A 19734-nucleotide genomic window follows, 5' to 3' on the forward strand; every position below is an offset into this window, starting at 1 on the left:
TTACTGCACATCTATCTGGCTGACTTACTGTACATCTGACTGGCTGACTTACTGTACATCTGACTGGCTGACTTACTGCACATCTGACTGGCTGACTTACTGCACATCTGACTGGCTGACTTACTGCACATCTGACTGGCTGACTTACTGTACATCTGACTGGCTGACTTACTGCACATCTGACTGGCTGACATACTGCACATCTGATTGGTTTACTTACTGCACATCTGACTGGCTGACTTACTGCACATCTGACTGGCTGACTTACTGCACATCTGACTGGCTGACTTACTGCACATCTGACTGGCTGACTTACTGTACATCTGACTGGCTGACTTACTGCACATCTGACTGGCTGACTTACTGCACATCTGACTGGCTGACTTACTGTACATCTGACTGGCTGACTTACTGCACATCTGACTGGCTGACTTACTGCACATCTGACTGGCTGACATACTGTACATCTGACTGGCTGACATACTGTACATCTGACTGGCTGACTTACTGCACATCTGACTGGCTGACTTACTGCACATCTGACTGGCTGACTTACTGCACATCTGACTGGCTGACATACTGTACATCTGACTGGCTGACATACTGTACATCTGACTGGCTGACTTACTGCACATCTGACTGGCTGACTTACTGCACATCTGACTGGCTGACTTACTGCACATCTGACTGGCTGACTTACTGCACATCTGACTGGCTGACTTACTGCACATCTGACTGGCTGACTTACTGCACATCTGACTGGCTGACTTACTGTACATCTGATTGGTTTACTTACTGCAAACTGAGAAATTATGTGACTGAACTCAACACAAAGAAGAAGAAACTGTATTATGAAGCCAAGATCAACGATATAAAGAATGAGGGAAAAACACTTTGGAGTACTTCAAATGAAATTATGGGCAGAAAGACAAATTCAACTCCCTCTTTCATCGAATCAGATGGCTTATTCAATTTTGTAAAGTTAGTGTGGGAGAGGTGGAAAAATGATTGTTAATTATCAATAACGACAACTTAGATGGAAAGCTACTGAGGATGGTAGCTGACTCTATAGCCACTCCTATCAGTCATATTTTTAATCTGAGCCTAGAGGAAAGTCTTTGTCTTCAGGCCTGGAGCCAAAGAAGTCATTCCGCTACCCAAGAGTGGTAAAGCGGCCTTTACTGGTTCTAACAGCAGACCGACAGTTGAAGTCAGAAGTGTATATATACACCTTAGCCAAATACATTAAACTCAGTTTTTCACAATTCCTGACATTTAATACATGGAAAATACTTGTAAAAATGTCCTTTCTTAGTAGGATCCCCACTTTATTTTAAGAATGTGAAATGTCAGAAAAATAGTAGAGAGACTGATTTATTTCAGCTTTTATTTATTTCATCACATTCCCAGTGGGTCAGAAGTTTACATACACTCAATTAGGGTTTGGTAGCATTGCCTTTAAATTGTTTAACTTGGGTCAAACATTTTGGGTAGCCTTCCACAAGCTTCCCACAATAAGTTGGGTGAATTTTGGCCCATTCCTCCTGACAGAGTCAGGTTTGTAGGCCTCCTTGCTCGCACACACTTTTTCAGTTCTGCCAACACATTTTCTATAGGATTGAGGTCAGGGCTTTGTGATGGCCACTCCAATACCTTGACTTTGTTGTCCCTTAAGCCATTTTGCCACAACTTTGGAAGTATGCTTAGGGTCATTGTCCATTAGGAAGACCCATTTGCAACCAAGCTTTAACTTCCTGACTGATGTCTTGAGATGTTGCTTCAATATATCCACATAATTTTCCTTCCTCATGGTGCCATCTATTTGTGAAGTGCACCAGTCCCTCCTGCAGCAAAGCACCCCCACAACATGATGCTGCCACCCCCATGCTTCACGGTTGGGATGGTGTTCTTCGGCTTGCAAGTCTCCCCTTTTTCCTCTAAACATAACGATGGTCATTGTGGCCAAACAGTTCTATTTCTGTTTCATCAGATCAGATGATATTTCTCAAAAAAGTATGATCTGTGTCCCCATGTGCAGTTGCAAACCGTAGTCTGGCTTTTTTATGGGGGTTTTGGAGCAGTGGCTTCTTCCTTGCTGAGTGGCCTTTCAGGTTATGTTGATATAGGACTCGTTTTTACTGTGGATATAGATACCTTTGTACCTGTTTCCTTCAGCACCTTTACAAGGTCCTTTGCTGTTGTTCTGGGATTGACTTGCACTTCTCGCACCCAAGTATGTTCATCTCTAGGAGACAGTACACGTCTCCTTCATGAGCGGTATGACGGCTGTGTGGTCCCATGGTGTTTATACTTGCGTACTATTGTGTTTGTACAGATTAACGTGGTACCTTCAGGCGTTTGGAAATTGCTCCCAAGGATGAACCAGACTTGCGGAGGTCTCCAATTTTCTTCTTAGGTCTTTGCTGATTTCTTTTGATTTTCTCATGATGTCAAGCAAAGAGGCACTGAGTTGAAGGTAGGCCTTTAAATACATCCACAGGTACACCTCCAATTGACAGTCAACTTACTGTATGTAAACTTCTGACCCACTGGAATTGTGATACAGTGAATTATAAGTTAAATAATCTGTCTGTAAACAATTGTGGGAAAAATGAGTTGTGTCATGCACAAAGTAGATGTCCTAACCGACTTGCCAAAACTATAGTTTGTTAACAAGAAATGTGTGGAGTGGTTGAAAAATGAGTTTCAATGACTCCAACCTAAGTGTATGTAAACTTCTGACTTCAACTGTATACGCTTGCTGCCAGCTCCTAGAAAACTGTTGGAAAGGACTGTGTTTGACCAAATACAATGCTATTACTCTGTAAACAAATTAACAACAGACTGTCTGCATGCTTATAGAGAAGGGCACTCAACATGTACTGAACTGACACAAATGACTGATGATTGGTTGAAAGAAATGGATAACAAGAAGAATGTGGGAGCTGTACTGTTAGATTTCAGTGCAGCCTTTGATATTACTGACCATAAGCTGTTGTTGAGAAAACTTAAGTGCTATGGTTTTTCAACCTCTGCCATATCGTGGATTCAGAGCTATCTATCTAATAGAACTCAGAGGGTTTTATTTAATGGAAGCTTCTCTAATGTCAAACATTTAAAGTGTGGTGTACCGCAGGGCAGCTCTCTAGGCCCTCTACTCTTTTCTATTTTTACCAATGACCTGCCGCTGACATTAAACAAAGCATGCGTGTCCATGAATGCTGATGATTCAACCATATACGTGTAACAGCTCTCATTTGTAGAATGAAGAGTGGACCAAGGCGCAGCGTGGAAAGTGTTCATGATTTGAATATTCAAAAACACCCAAACAAAATAACAAACGTGAAAACGAAAGCGCACAGTTCTGTCAGACACAGACACTAAACAGAAAACAAGATCCCATAAACTCAGGTGGAAAACAGGCTGCCTAAGAAATGATTCCCAATCAGAGACAACGATTGGGAACCATACCCGGCCAAAAAACTAAGAAATAGAAAACATAGAATTTCCCACCCGAGTCACACCCTGACCTAACCAAACATGGAGAAGAATAAGGATCTCTAAGGTCAGGGCGTGACAATACGCATCAGCAACCACAGCTAAGGAAGTCACTGAAACCCTTAACAAAGAGTTGCAGTCTGTTTTGGAATAGGTGGCCAGTAATAAACTGGTCCTGAACATCTCTAAAACTAAGAGCATTGTATTTGGTACAAATCATTCCTTAATAAGTGCTAGACCTCAGCTGAATCTGGTAATGAATGGTGTGGCTGTGGAAGAAGTTGAAGAGACTAAATTACTTGGTGTTGCCTTAGATTGTAAACTGTCATGGTCAAAACATATAGATTCAATGGTTGTAAAGATGGGGAGAAGTCTGTCCGTACTAAAGAGATGCTCAGCTTTTTTTCACCACACTCCAAAAAGCGAGTCCTGCTCTAGTTATATCTGATCTTAATTATTGTCCAGTCGTGTGGTCCAGTGCTGCAAGGAAAGACCTAGTTAAGCTGCAGCTGGTCCAGAACAGGGAGCCACGTTTTGCTCTTCATTGTAGTCAGAGGGCTGATATAAATACTATGCATTTCAGTCTCTCTTGGCTAAGAGTTGAGGAGAGACTGACAGCATCACTTATTTTTACAAGAAACGTTAATGTGTTAAATCCCTAATTGTTTGCATAGTCAACTTACACACAGCTCTGACACACACACTTACCTCACCAGACATGCCACCAGGGGTCTTTTCACAGTTCCCAAGGTCCAGAACAAATTCAAGAAAACGTATAGTATTATACAGAGCCCTTATAGAATGGAACTTCCTTCCATCTCATATTGCTCAAATAAACAGCGAACTTGGTTTCAAAAAACAGATAAAGCAACACCTCTCCCCCATGTGACCTAGATAGTTTGTGTGTATACATTGGTATGTAGGCTAAGTGTGCCTTTTTAAAAACATATGTAGTTCTGTCCTTGAGCTGTTCTTGTCTAATGATGTTCTGTAATATGTAATTCTGTATTATGTTTTGTGTGAACCCCAGGAAGAGTAGCTGCCGCTTTTGCATCAGCTAATGGGGATCCTGATAAAATACCAAATACCAATACAAATGAAAAGAGAGCATGCATTATGAATTGTTTTTCTGCACCTATGCAGTACAGTATGCAAGGCATAGTTAAAGTAGTTTACCAGAGATCTATTTTAGTAAGCGGATGGTTACCTTCTAGTATGATGGTGACTGGGTTGGGCCTGAAACCCTCTCCTCCTGGGCAGAGTGTGTTATAGTCCGCTGCAGAACACACTTCATATCAGTACACTCATATGGGGTATACACTTCAAGTATAGTTTCCATTTTGTCTGTTGTTGAGTAACAAAGGCTCCATTTACACAGGCAGCCCGAATTCCGATCTTTAGCCAAAAATACAAATTATTGGCAAAATATCAGAATTGGGCTGCCTGTGTAAACACAGCCAAACGGTTTGAATGTAACAGGACCAATCATTGAACAAGTAGTGAGAACTGTAATGTAGAACTGACTGAATTCAGAAACCGTAGTGAGGTGGTTTAGCCAAATCAGACTAACCTGTTTGTGTACGAGCATAATATATAATATTGTAAATCTAAATGCATACTTTGTTAACCTACTCAGAACGACTACAGCACTGTTGTGAGTGTGTATCGTTATAAGAGTGTGTGAGCCTGTGCATAAAGGAATGAAATAATAGTTTTTGCCCGACACCACTATTCTCACTATTCCCTCCTTTTCTTCATTGAGCCTCTACACACGCAACGATACAGGAAGTTAAATAAACAATCACATAGTCAAACAGAGTCTTACTGGTGTTGGGAGCGGAGCAGAGTTCACAGGGGTTTCCCCAGGCACGCCCCAGGGAGCAGCAGCAGGAGGAGCGGCTGACTCCCACTCCCACCTCCACACTGCAGGACCGCCTGTCACCCCTGGGTCCATGCTCCAGGAAACAGTTCCCCACACGTGTGTCTGGTACACAAGAGAGGAGGAGGGTTCATTAGGGCAGTGTTTCCCAACTCCAGTCCTCCAACAGTACACATTATGTAGGGCAGTGTTTCCCAACTCCAGTCCTCCAACAGTACACATTATGTAGGGCAGTGTTTCCCAACTCCAGTAACCCCAACAGTACACATTATGTAGGGCAGTGTTTCCCAACTCCAGTCCTCCAGTAACCCCTACAGTACACATTATGTAGGGCAGTGTTTCCCAGTCCTCCAGTAACCCCAACAGTACACATTATGTAGGGCAGTGTTTCCCAGTCCTCCAGTAACCCCAACAGTACACATTATGTAGGGCAGTGTTTCCCAGTCCTCCAGTAACTCCAACAGTACACATTATGTAGGGCAGTGTTTCCCAGTCCTCCAGTAACCCCAACAGTACACATTATGTAGGACAGTGTTTCCCAACTCCAGTCCTCCAACAGTACACATTATGTAGGGCAGTGTTTCCCAACTCCAGTCCTCCAGTAACCCCAACAGTACACATTATGTAGGGCAGTGTTTCCCAACTCCAGTCCTCCAGTAACTCCAACAGTACACATTATGTAGGGCAGTGTTTCCCAACTCCAGTCCTCCAGTAACCCCAACAGTACACATTATGTAGGGCAGTGTTTCCCAACTCCAGTCCTCCAGTAACCCCAACAGTACACATTATGTAGGGCAGTGTTTCCCAACTCCAGTCCTCCAGTAACCCCAACAGTACACATTATGTAGGGCAGTGTTTCCCAACTCCAGTCCTCCAGTAACCCCAACAGTACACATTATGTAGGGCAGTGTTTCCCAACTCCAGTCCTCCAGTAACCCCAACAGAACACATTTTTGTTGTAGCCCTGGACAAACACATCTGATTCTACTTGTCAACGAATCATCAAGCCCTCAATTAGTATAATTTATCTGGAGGAACAACAAAAATGTGTGCTGTCGGGGGTACTCAAGGACCAGAGTTGGGAAACACTGCATTAAGACACGCAATTGAGAATGTTTTTAAAACGTTTTGCCATGAAAAAATAAAATGAGCTTGTAATAACTTACCTACACATCCCACCCCTGTAGGGTTGAGTTCAAAGTCCGGAGGACAGTTACACTCGTAGGAGCCGTCGATGTTCACACACAGCCCGTTCACACAGTTGATGGGGTCCTGGCACTCGTCCACGTCTTGGTTACACACACACACAGACACAGACACACACACGCACGCACGCACGCACACACACACACACACACACACACACACACACACACACACACACACACACACACACACGCACACACACACACACACGCACAGACACACAGACACACACGCACACACACACACAGACACAGACACAGACACACACGCACACACAGACACAGACACAGACACACACACACGCACACGCATGCACGCACGCACACACACACACACACACACACAAAAAGCTTTCACTTTTCAAAGACTTTTCAAACAATAAATATAAATATGCTATAAATATAATATGAAATATGATATACTACGATCCCCAATGATCATTAATGATTTGTACAGCAGCTTCCATGAGACTTGGCACTTTGACACCACTAAAAGAAAAAATCTCCCCATCAAAATGTTGGAAAACTATGGAAATATGAAAACCACAAATCATGGTGGGTGGTGGTATTCAGAAACCCCCCAGAGATCCTGCCACTGTAAACCTCACCATTCTTCTACCAGTTTAAACCTTCAACCCCCATCCACTTCAGACTGCACTGACACCCCATAAAGGAGCGCATCCAGGTTAAAAGGTCATTTCATCTAATCTGGAGCAGAACAGAGACTGCTTAGCCTGCTTCCAAAAATGGCACCCTACTCCCTATTTGGTGGAGCACGACATCGGGAATAGGATCCACCTCCACTGCTGGTTTAGGAGGATGACATCAGAGTTAGTCTGGGGCTAGTGGGACGATCAGACATGTGTCCTCAGTCACCTTACCTGGTCACACAGATGGGTAAACAGAGAGAGGGACAGAAGGCTATACGGGAAGATAGATGGAAGGATGGACAGACAGACAGGAAGGTAGACAGACAGAAATACAGACTGACTGACTGATTGACAGACTGACTGACAGACTGACTGACAGATTGACAGACTGACTGACAGACTGACAGATTGATTGACTAAAACAGTCGTAACGTGGGTGAGATAGATTGGTAGACTGAAGAATAGACAGAGGGGCAGCCAGCCAACCAGCCAGCCAGCCAGTGCCTCCCAGCCAGAGCCGGGGCAGCAAGAGCGAGCCAGCCAGTCAGAGCCAGATAACCAGCCTGAGCCAGCTAGCCAGCCAGTCAGAGCCAGCCAACCAGCCTGAGCCAGCTAGCCAGCCAGTCAGAGACAGCCAACCAGCCTGAGCCAGCTAGCCAGCCAGTCAGAGCCAGCCAACCAGCCTGAGCCAGCTAGCCAGCCAGTCAGAGCCAGCCAACCAGCCTGAGCCAGCTAGCCAGCCAGTCAGAGCCAGCCAACCAGCCTGAGCCAGCTAGCCAGACGGTCAGACGGTCATGTCATACCTGTACAGTTGCCTCCGGAGCGGTCCAGCTCATAGCCGTCGTTACAGATACAGCGGAACATGCCGGGGATGTTCTTACACGTGCCAAACACACAGATATTCTGGAAGGTACACTCGTCAATGTCTGCAGAGAATCGGCAGGAGACAACGCAATCAACACATTTACCTTTTTACTTATTAATGGAAATGATCTTCATGTATATATGCAGTTATTCATATTTTGCATGTCCAAAGTACACACACATTGGCCACTTTAATAACTGGATCACTAGTCACTTTAACAATGCCACTTTAATAATGTTCACATATCTTGCATCCTTCATCTCGTACTGTATTGTGTATACTGTATTTTATACCATCTATTGCATCTGGCCTATGCTGCTCTGTCATCGCTCATCCATATATTTATATGTATATATTCTTATTCCCTTCCTTTACTTAGATTTGTGTGTATTAGGTAGTTGTTGTTGGAATTGTTAGATATTACTTGTTAGATATTACTGCACTGTCGGGAACTAAAAGCACAAGCATTTCTCTACACACGCAATAACACTCTGCTAACCATGTGAACGTGACCAATACAATTTGATTTGATTTTGAGGGTGTACAGTATGTCATTGCACTCGTGTTCCCAATGACGCCCTTAGGGGAAATGTAGTATTGTACTTGGTATTGTTATGTATTTGCCACAAACCTTCTTGTACAGGTTGTACAACGTTGATCTGGGATCAGTTTAACATTTTCCCCTCTAATGGTTAAGGTTATGATAGTGGGAGGGGAAGCTGATCCTAGAGCTGTACCTAGAGGAAACTTCACCCCGGAGCTGCTATACACTCTATGAATGGACTGTGAGATAGATAGGGGACAGGTGCCAGGGACTCACCTTGGCAGGTGCGTCTGTCCGGGGCAGGGGTGAAGCCCATCTCACACTCACAGCGGTAACCCCCCAGGGTGTTGAGACATTGGCCGTTCTCACACAGATTCACGTTCTCTGCACACTCATCCTCGTCTGTCACCACATGGGGATCAAACAGGGTTAACATCATATCTTCAAGACAATTCAGTGATGGAGAAGGACATTGAATTGTTATACAGGCCAATGCTCATACATCCATGGTTGAGATGGGTCAGAGGGTCGGAAAGTGTTGATGATCCCTGGGTCAGAGGGTTGGAATGTGATGATGATTCCTGGGTTCAAGGGTTAAGAGGTCAGCGGGTCAGAGGGTCAGAGAGTTAGAATGTGTTGATGATCCCTGGGTCAGAGGGTTAGAATGTGTTGATGATCCCTGGGTCAGAGCGTCAGAGGTCAGAGGGTTAGAATGTGTTGATGATCCCTGGGTCAGATGGTTAGAGGGTTAGAATGTGTTGATGATCCCTGGGTCAGAGGGTCAGAGAGTTAGAATGTGTTGATGATCCCTTGGTCAGAGGGTCAGAGAGTTAGAATGTGTTGATGATCTCTGGGTCAGAGGGTCAGAGGGTTAGAATGTGTTGATGATCCCTGGGTCAGAGGGTCAGATGGTTAGAGAGTTAGAACGTGTTGATGATCCCGGGGTCAGAGGGTCAGAGGGTCAGAGAGTTAGAACGTGTTGATGATCCCGGGGTCAGAGGGTCAGAGGGTCAGAGAGTTAGAACGTGTTGATGATCCCTGGGTCAGAGGGTCAGAGAGTTACAGAGTTAGAACGTGTTGATGATCCCGGGGTCAGAGGGTCAGAGAGTTAGAATGTGTTAATGATCCCTGGGTCAGAGGGTCAGAGAGTTAGAATGTGTTGATGATCCCTGGGTCAGAGGGTCAGAGAGTCAGAGAGTTAGAATGTGTTGATGATCCATGGGTCAGAGGGTCAGAGGGTTAGAGGTTTGGAGGGTCGGGGAGGAATGTGTTGCTTTGGTTAAAAGCCTCTACTAAGTCACTATACACAAACATCTATTTATTTACAAATAAAGCATTTAAGAGAATTCAATTAACTGAATGTGAAAATATATGGACCTAGTATTGGTTATTACTAGAACACAGTACATAACAGTACCTAACACTGGTTATGACATGAACACCAACAGTAGCATGGACAATACGGACAAGCCAACTCTCTGCAGCTGTTTAACGGTTACCACGGTAATATACACTGAGTGTACAAAACATTAAGAACACCTGCTCTTTCCATGACATAGACTGACCAGGTGAATCCAGGTGGAACCTATGATCCCTTATTGATGTCACTTGTTAAATCCACTTCAATCAGTGTAGATGAAGGGGAGACAAAAGATGTAAGTGCCTTTGAACGGGGCATGGTAGTAGGTGTCAGGCACACCGGTTTGTGTCAAGAACTGCAACGCTGCTGGGTTTTTTCACGCTCAACAGTTTCCTGTGTGTATCAAGAATGATCCACCACCAAAAGGATATCCAGTCAACTTGACACAACTGTGGGAAGCATTGGAGTCAACAAGTGCCAGCATCCCTGTGGAACGCTTTCAACACCTTGTAGAGTCCATGCACCGATGAATTGAGGCTGTTCTGAGGGCAAAAGGGGGGATGCAACTCAATATTAGGATGGTGTTCTTAATGTTCGGTATACTCAGTGTAGACAGAGTGTGAGTGTGTTACCTGAACAGGTGAAGCCGTCTCCAGTGAAGCCCTCAGCGCAGGCGCAGCGGTAGGAGCCGGGTGTATTCAGACACTTGGCGTTGGCACTGCAGTGGCTTGTCCCATTGGTGCACTCATCCATATCTACAATACACACACACGCACACACTCACCACTGGGCTAGGGCTCTACCCAAGTTCAAATCGGTCCAATCAGAAAATGTCTAGCAACCAATTTCCGTATAGAAAGAGTATTCATTCTCATTTTGCTATATTTTCGATACATGAGTTGAATCCTAGCTAATACAAATTAATTTCCAGAATGGATTGTATCAGAGCCTTGAGCAAGGCTCCAAACTGCCCCATGGCTGACTGTACCACGGCTGACTGGAACACGGCTGACTGCAACATGGCTGACTGCAACACGGCTGACTGCAACACGGCTGACTGCAACACGGCTGACTGAAACACGGCTGACTGAAACATGGCTGACTGAAACACGGCTGACTGAAACATGGCTGACTGAAACATGGCTGACTGATCCATAACTGACTGATCCATAGCTCACTGATCCATAGCTGACTGATCCATAGCTGACTGATCCATAGCTGACTGCAACATGGCTGACTGATCCATAACTGACTGATCCATAGCTGACTGATCCATAGCTGACTGATCCATAGCTGACTGCAACATGGCTGACTGATCCATAACTGACTGATCCATAGCTGACTGATCCATAGCTGACTGCAACATGGCTGACTGATCCATAACTGACTGATCCATAGCTGACTGATCCATAGCTGACTGCAACATGGCTGACTGATCCATAACTGACTGATCCATAGCTGACTGATCCATAGCTGACTGCAACATGGCTGACTGATCCATAACTGACTGATCCATAGCTGACTGCATCATAGCTGACTGATCCATAGCTGTATGTGTGTATCGGGGAGTGGGGTAAAAGCAAAAAGTAATTTCCATGCAATGAATATGATCAAGTAGTCTTCTGCTTATGAAAGGGGATTGAATCCTTGCACTCAACATGACTATTGTGTTGATTGTTGTGTTCATCTGACCTTTGAACCCTATTTTAACCTCTTTTCTACCTGGATTCACAGTTCAAAAGGAATGCTGACTGTATAAATTAGCCAATCATTGTCTCACGTCAGACGGCGTCACTCCTACGACACGCTCGTCCCTCAACCGATATGTTTTAAAGGACGTGGAACTGATCTCTAAAAATCTAGATTTTGCCCATCCGCCTAACACTAGCTCCTAATTCTGAAAAAAATCACTCCGCTCTCGGTAGCTATGACGCACCAGTTGCTATGGCAAACCATGCTAGACCAGCTGAGCAAACCTGCTCCAGCTAGCAGCCTAGTGCAAGATGTTTGAAGGGCCATACAGTAGCTAGTTTGCCAGAAACCGACTGAATCCCTGTCAAGGCTCTGATGAAGATCGAAGATCTGAACATACATTTGCAACCATTAATGTATTTTGTGTTTTGCAGAGAAGTTGATTTGATTGATCATGATTTATTTATTTTTCCCCAAGATACAGTTCCTTTTTTTTGTCTAGTATCTGAGCCAGTGGAAAGTGTGTACATTCAGAGTATGGACTGAGCAGATGGAGGTTGGAGGCTGGGGGCTCCTACCTATACAGTTGACTCCGTTTCCCACCCAGCCGACACGACAGGAACAGTGGAAGTCCCCGGGGGTGTTGATACAGTTGGCGTTGACGGCACAGTTGTGAGCCCCGATCTCACACTCATCCATGTCTACACAGAAGGAGTGACATTCAGTAATTCCAATACAGGACATCTCACAGAAGCCAGACATATTTACTCTAATCAATTTCAATAAATCCATGATTAATGTTGATTTACAGTACCAGTCAAAAGTTTGGACACACCTACTCATTCAAGGATTTTTCTTTATTTGTACTATTTTCTACATTGTACAATAATAGTTGAAGACATCAAAACTATGAAATAACACATATGGAATCATGTAGTAACCAAAAAAGTGTTAAATAAATCAAAATAGATGTGAGATTCTTCAAAGTAGCCACCCTTTGCCTTGATGACAGCTTTGCACACTCTCGGCATCCATTCAAATACTTTACTGAATACAAGACTATTTAATTTAATGAGTTCCAACACTCTACATCTTTATTTTGGTACTCATATGTACCAAATACCCTGAAGGTTATTCAACAAGCTATAGCTAATGGCTAAAGTTAATTGTGTAAAAACCTTCTATAAACAAACATAACTAGCTACCTTTCTTTGCCTGTTCACTAACTAGATACAGAGACTAGCTGCTTGACTTTCAACGTTAGCTAAAGTTAGCTAGCTAACTAATCAAAATGTCTGTTTGCATTAATTGATTGACCTCAGCTTGAATAACACCATATAGCTAGCTATCTGCAGTAGCCTAGGTTTGTTCTCAGCCACTTCTGTCAGCCTGTTGCAGGCAGCAACAGCTGTGTTGTTGCTCGACCCGGTTAGATAGAACTCTGTGAGATTCGTCTGAAAAGATGTTAGCAAAAAGGTAGCACATTGTTGGTTCTTAATAGACGAAAATGTGCACGCAAGGGCGATAAATTCTACATTTATTAAAACATTTTTTCAAGGTCACTTAATGGACGCTACTCTGAAATTTCCAACGACCCTGATACAAATCCAGCATGTGGTTCTTGGTAACGGCAGGACAGCTCATGACGAGAGGCGGGGACTGTGTTGTGTACCTCCGATCAAGTTGATTTGCGAATGTTCATCAACAATGTTGTCCTATTGGCTTAGATATTGTGGCAGGGAGATTTGACTCTCTCTCACCTGTACATCCAGAAGTTCCCTTCTTGACTGAGTAGCCAGGCTGACAGTGGCAGATGAACGATCCCTTGGTGTTCTCGCACTCGCCGTGCATACAGATGTTGGCGTTCAGGTCACACTCATTCACATCTGGAGAGGGAGGAGAGGGGGACGAAGAGGAGTGGGAGGAGGAGGATGGGAGGAGGACGGGAGGAGGAAGGAGGAGGAGGAGGACGGGAGGAGGAAGGAGGAGGAGGAGGAAGAGCAGGAGGAAGGAGGAGGAGGAGCGGGAGGAAGAGGAGGAGGACGGGAGGAGGAAGGATGAGGAGGAGCGGGAGGAGGAAGGAGGAGGAGGAGCGGGAGGAGGAGGAGGACGGGAGGAGGAAGGAGGAGGACGTGAGGAGGAAGGAGGAGGAGGAGCGGGAGGAGGAGCAGGAGGAGGAGGACGGGAGGAGGAAAGAGGAGGAGGAGCGGGGGGACGGGAGGAGGAAGAGAGGGAGGAGGAGGAAGAGAGGGAGGAGAAGGAGGAAGAGAGGAAGGAGGAGGAGGAGCGGGGGGATGGGAGGAGGAAGAGAGGGAGGAGGAGGAGGAAGAGAGGGAGGAGGAGGAGGAGGAGGAGGAGGAGGATGAGGAGGAAGAGAGGGAGTAGTTATAAATCTTACCCGGCACCGATCAAATTTCAGGTCTTGTGAGCATTCTGTGCAACTTTTGGCGCACGTTTACTTGAACTGAGTAGCCAGGCTGACAGTGGCAGATGAACGATCCCTTGGTGTTCATAGATTTAGACAGAGGCCAAGTAGGCTACCGTGGCTATGTGAACATAATATAGGTCTACTAGAGTGATTTATATGACAAGACTACGTTAACATTTGTGTGGTGTTCAATGTAAGCCTACATTCTTGACATTTAGCCACACCACCGTATGATCTGATATGTGTGTGTGTGTGTGCGCAGGTGTGCTCCCGTGTTCACGTGCACACGTGTGTGTATGAGTGCGGACGTGTGTGTACTTGTGTGTGAGTGTGCTCCCGTGTAAACGTGTGTGCATGAGTGTGTGTGTGTGTGCTCCTGTGTGTGTGTGTGTGTGTGTGTGTGTGTGTGTGTGCGCTCCTGTGTGTGTGCTCCTGTGTGTGCTCCTGTGTGTGCTCCTGTGTGTGTGCTCCTGTGTGTGTGTGTGTGAGTGTGCTCCCGTGTAAACGTGTGTGTATGAGTGTGTGTGTGTGTGTGTGTGTGTGTGTGTGTGTGTGTGTGTGTGCGTGTGTGTGTGTGTGTGCTCCTGTGCGCGTGTGTGTGTGTGTGTGCTCCTGTGTGTGTGTGTGTGTGTGTGTGCTCCTGTGTGTGTGTGTGTGTGTGTGTGTGTGTGTGTGTGTGTGTGTGTGTGTGTGTGTGTGTGTGTGTGTGTGTGTGTGTGTGTGTGTGTAGATACCTATGCAGAGCCTCATGTTCAGGGCAGCCATAAAGCCGTCGTAGCACAGACAGTGGTAATCCCCTGGGATGTTAGTGCACTGTCCTCCGTCACATATGTCAGGCTCCTGCTCACACTCATCCACATCTGGAGACAGAGCGGGAGGGGGACGAGGGGGAAGCGAGGGAGAGGGAGGGGGATGAGAGGGAGAAGAACATGGGGGAGATGGCAGGGAGGAGTAAAAAAGAAGGAGAGAAATACAGAAAGTAGAGTGAGTTTGGGGAGAGAGAGAGTAAGAGAAAACAAGAGAGAAGGACAGTGAGTGAGGGAGGGAGGGTATAAAAGAGAAAGTTAGAGAGAGAGAGAGAGAGAGAGAGAGAGAGAGAAAGTTAGAGAGAGAAAGTTAGAGAGAGAGAGAGAGAGAGTGGAAAAAGAGCGAACGTTATTGAATGTAATAAATAGCTAGCATAACATGTTAGCTAGCATGTTATTGAATGTAATAAATAGCTAGCATGACATGTTAGCTAGCATGTTATTGAATGTAATAAATAGCTAGCGTGACATGTTAGCTAGAATGTTATTGAATGTAATAAATAGCTAGCATGACATGTTAGCTAGCATGTTATTGAATGTAATAAATAGCTAGCATGTTATTGAATGTAATAAATAGCTAGCATGTTATTGAATGTAATAAATAGCTAGCATGTTATTGAATGTAATAAATAGCTAGCATGACATGTTAGCTAGCATGTTATTGAATGTAATAAATAGCTAGCGTGACATGTTAGCTAGCATGTTACTGAATGTAATAAATAGCTAGCATGACATGTTTATAAGCACTAGACATAACAGCCGGTGAGCAGCTGAGTAGAAAGTATGAGTCAACTTCAGTCATCAGCATCTCTGACTGGCTGTCTGTCTGACTGGCTGTCTGTTTGACTGGCTGAATGGTTGTCTGTATGACTGGCTGTATGACTGGCTGTATGACTGGTGGTCTGTCTGTATGTCTGACTGTCTGTCTGTATGACTGTCTGTATGACTGTTTGTCTGACTGGCTGACTGGCCGACTGGCTGACTGGCTGCTTGACTGGCTGTTTGGTTGACTGGCTGACTGTCTGTCTGTCCGTCTGGCTGACTGTCCGTCTGTAAGAGTGATGGCTGCCCTGGACTGTATACCTTTACACAATACCATCCAGGCACTATAGGCTGGAATGGGGATGCCAGAGTTAGGGGTTACATACAGTACAGTACAGGTGGCTATGCTGTACACTGTGTACTGCAGGTGGTATCAATATTGCTTGAATGAATATATCATACAGAGAGCCAAGGTTATAGAAGTGGTGGGATTGCATTATGCCCTTATTTTGAAATGTTGTCTTTAACAGTGGAGTCAATTCCATTTGAACTTTATAAGTAACCAGGTATTTTACTCACAGACTGTATATAGTAACCAGGTATTATATACTGTATAGAGTAACCAGGTATTATATACTGTATATAGTAACCAGGTATTATATACTGTATATAGTAACCAGGTATTATATACTATATAGAGTAACAAGGTTTATATACTATATAGAGTAACCAGGTATTATATACTGTATAGAGTAACCAGGTATTATATACTGTATAGAGTAACCAGGTATTATATACTGTATATAGTAACCAGGTATTATATACTATATAGAGTAACAAGGTTTATATACTATATAGAGTAACCAGGTATTATATACTGTATAGAGTAACCAGGTATTATATACTGTATATAGTAACCAGGTATTATATACTATATAGAGTAACAAGGTTTATATACTGTATAGAGTAACCAGGTATTATATACTGTATAGAGTAACCAGGTATTATATACTGTATAGAGTAACCAGGTAGTATAAACTGTATAGAGTAACCAGGTAGTTTACTCACATACTGTATAGAGTAACCAGGTATTATATACTGTATATAGTAACCAGGTAGTATAAACTGTATAGAGTAACCAGGTAATTTACTCACATACTGTATAGAGTAACCAGGTATTATATACTGTATTTAGTAACCAGGTATTATATACTGTATATAGTAACCAGGTAGTACAGACTGTATATAGCAACCAGGTAGTACAGACTGTATATAGTAACCAGGTAGTACAGACTGTATATAGTAACCAGGTAGTACAGACTGTATATAGTGACCAGGTAGTACAGATTGTATATAGTAACCAGACAGTACAGACTGTATATAGTAACCAGGTAGTACAGACTGTATAGAGTAACCAGATAGTACAGACTGTATATAGTAACCAGGTAGTACAGACTGTATATAGTAACCAGATAGTACAGACTGTATATAGTAACCAGGTAGTACAGACTGTATATAGTAACCAGGTAGTACAGACTGTTTAGAGTAGATGAGAATTGAAAGGATGTGTTTACCAGAACAGCTTCTCTCGTCTGTCATCAGTGCATAGCCATTGTTGCAGCTACACGTATAACTCCCCTCTGAGTTGGTGCAGTGCAGGTCACAGCCGCCATTCTCAATGGTACACTCATCAATATCTGAAAAAAACACACACACAGTTGGTCTTATTGAATGAAAACGAAGGAAAACAGGCTAGGAACAACTAAGGAAACAGGTTAGGAACAACTTACCGAAACAGGCTAGGAACAACTAAGGAAACAGGTTAGGAACAACTAAGGAAACAGGTTAGGAACAACTTACGGAAACAGGTGAAACAACTTATCTACCCTTTTACAGGTGTCATCAATAAATAGCTAGCATGACATGTTAGCTAGCATGTTATTGAATGTAATAAATAGCTAGCATAACATGTTAGCCAGCATGGTATTGAATGTAATAAATAGCTAGCATGACATGTTAGCTAGCATGTTATTGCATGTAATAAATAGCTAGCATGTTATTGAATGTAATAAATAGCTAGCATGTTATTGAATGTAATAAATAGCTAGCATGTTATTGAATGTAATAAATAGCTAGCATGTTATTGAATGTAATAAATAGCTAGCATGTTATTGAATGTAATAAATAGCTAGCATGTTATTGAATGTAATAAATAGCTAGCATGTTATTGAATGTAATAAATAGCTAGCATGTTATTGAATGTAATAAATAGCTAGCATGTTATTGAATGTAATAAATAGCTAGCATGTTATTGAATGTAATAAATAGCTAGCATGTTATTGAATGTAATAAATAGCTAGCATGTTATTGAATGTAATAAATAGCTAGCATGTTATTGAATGTAATAAATAGCTAGCATGTTATTGAATGTAATAAATAGCTAGCATGTTATTGAATGTTATAGCTCTAAGATTGATTTCTCAAGAGTACAAAAGAAAAACAGAACTTTAGAACATGTAAACCTGAGTAAATGGCACGTAGCATGACATCATACATAACATATGACTCATCTTTTATGTTGTAAGGTAGAGTTTAACGACCATACCTATGCAGCTCTGTCTGTCAGGAGTTGCTTGGTAACCAGAGTCACATGAGCAGTGGTAGGTACCGGCCACATTCACACACTGGCCGTTCCGACACAAGCTGACGCTCTGCTCGCACTCGTTGTAATCTGTGTAAGATAACATTCGTGAACACATGCTAAATTACTCAAAATGTAAATAAATATATCCAAATGAACTCCATATATCCAAATAAAAAGAAACGTCCCTTTTCAGGACCCTGTACAGGATGGCAACAACAACTGTCTGAGTTACACCAGGAACGCACAATCCCTCCATCAGTGCTCAGACTGTCCGCAATAGGCTGAGAGAGGCTGGACTGAGGGCTTGTAGCCTGTTGTAAGGCGGGTCCTCACCAGACATCACCAGCAACAACGTCGCCTACGGGCACAAACCCACCGTAGCTGGACCAGACAGGACTGGCAAAAAGTGCTCTTCTCTGACGAGTCACGCTTTTGTCTCACCAGGGGTGATGGTCAGATTCGCGTTTATCAATGACGTAATGAACGTTACACCGAGGCCTGTACTCTGGAGCGGGATCGATTTGGAGGTAGAGGTTCCGTCATGGTCTGGGGCGGTGTGTCACAGCATCATCGGACTGAGCTTGTTGTCATTGCAGGCAATCTCAACGCTGTGTGTTACAGGGAAGACATCCTCCTCCCTCATGTGGTACCCATCCTGCAGGCTCATCCTGACATGACCCTCCAGCATGACAATGCCACCAGCCATACTGCTCGTTCTGTGCATGACTTCCTGCAAGACAGGAATGTCAGTGTTCTGTCATGGCCAGCGAAGAGCCCGGATCTCAATCCCATTGAGCACCTCTTGGACCTGTCGGATCGAAGGGTGAGAGCAAGAGCCACTACCCCCAGAAATGTCCGGGAACTTGCAGGTGCCTTGGTGGAAGAGTGGGGTAACATCTCACAGCAAGAACTGGCAAATCTGGTGCAGTCCATGAGAAGGAGATGCACTGCAGTACTTAATGCAGCTGATGGCCACACCAGATACTGACTGTCACTTTTGATTTTGACCCCCCCTTTGTTCAGGGACACATTATTCCATTGCTGTTAGTCACATGTCTATGGAACTTGTTCAGTTTATGTCTCAGTTGTTGAATCTTGTTATGTTCAAAGAAATATTTATACATGCTATGTTTGCTGAAAATAAACGCAGTTGACAGTGAGAGGACATTTATTTTTGTAGTGTCGATTTCCCACACACCGATTAAGCCTAATTCTGGGTTAAACAGTATGCGCAACGGAGAATCTTCATTGAAAGGGTTTACATTGTCCTGTACTAATATTTGTGTTAAGAAAAGGACAATTTGACAAGATAAGAGAGCGAGCGGTGGGAAAAATGTCCGCTAATATAAATGTCACAAAAGAAAAACAAGACATCACAGAGATCACAGAGTTCCCCTTTAA

General features: G+C 43.8%; 1 protein-coding gene across 1 annotated transcript in view; it reads right to left on the bottom strand.

The window, feature by feature from the left end:
• LOC110524943 (fibrillin-2) overlaps nucleotides 1-19734 on the bottom strand; it is a 322130-nt gene that overhangs the window by 154229 nt on the left and 148167 nt on the right. Inside the window, exons 28-38 of the mRNA XM_036976697.1 lie at nucleotides 18295-18420; nucleotides 17264-17386; nucleotides 14856-14981; nucleotides 13454-13579; nucleotides 12272-12394; nucleotides 10634-10756; nucleotides 8918-9043; nucleotides 8036-8158; nucleotides 6544-6666; nucleotides 5324-5482; nucleotides 4706-4774 (exon numbers count right to left, since the gene is read on the bottom strand). Of these exons, the coding sequence (XP_036832592.1) occupies nucleotides 4706-4774; nucleotides 5324-5482; nucleotides 6544-6666; nucleotides 8036-8158; nucleotides 8918-9043; nucleotides 10634-10756; nucleotides 12272-12394; nucleotides 13454-13579; nucleotides 14856-14981; nucleotides 17264-17386; nucleotides 18295-18420 (1347 nt within the window). The remainder of the gene's footprint in view (nucleotides 1-4705; nucleotides 4775-5323; nucleotides 5483-6543; nucleotides 6667-8035; nucleotides 8159-8917; nucleotides 9044-10633; nucleotides 10757-12271; nucleotides 12395-13453; nucleotides 13580-14855; nucleotides 14982-17263; nucleotides 17387-18294; nucleotides 18421-19734) is intronic.

Source organism: Oncorhynchus mykiss, chromosome 5, assembly GCF_013265735.2.
Source record: "Oncorhynchus mykiss isolate Arlee chromosome 5, USDA_OmykA_1.1, whole genome shotgun sequence".
Lineage (NCBI taxonomy): Eukaryota > Metazoa > Chordata > Actinopteri > Salmoniformes > Salmonidae > Oncorhynchus > Oncorhynchus mykiss.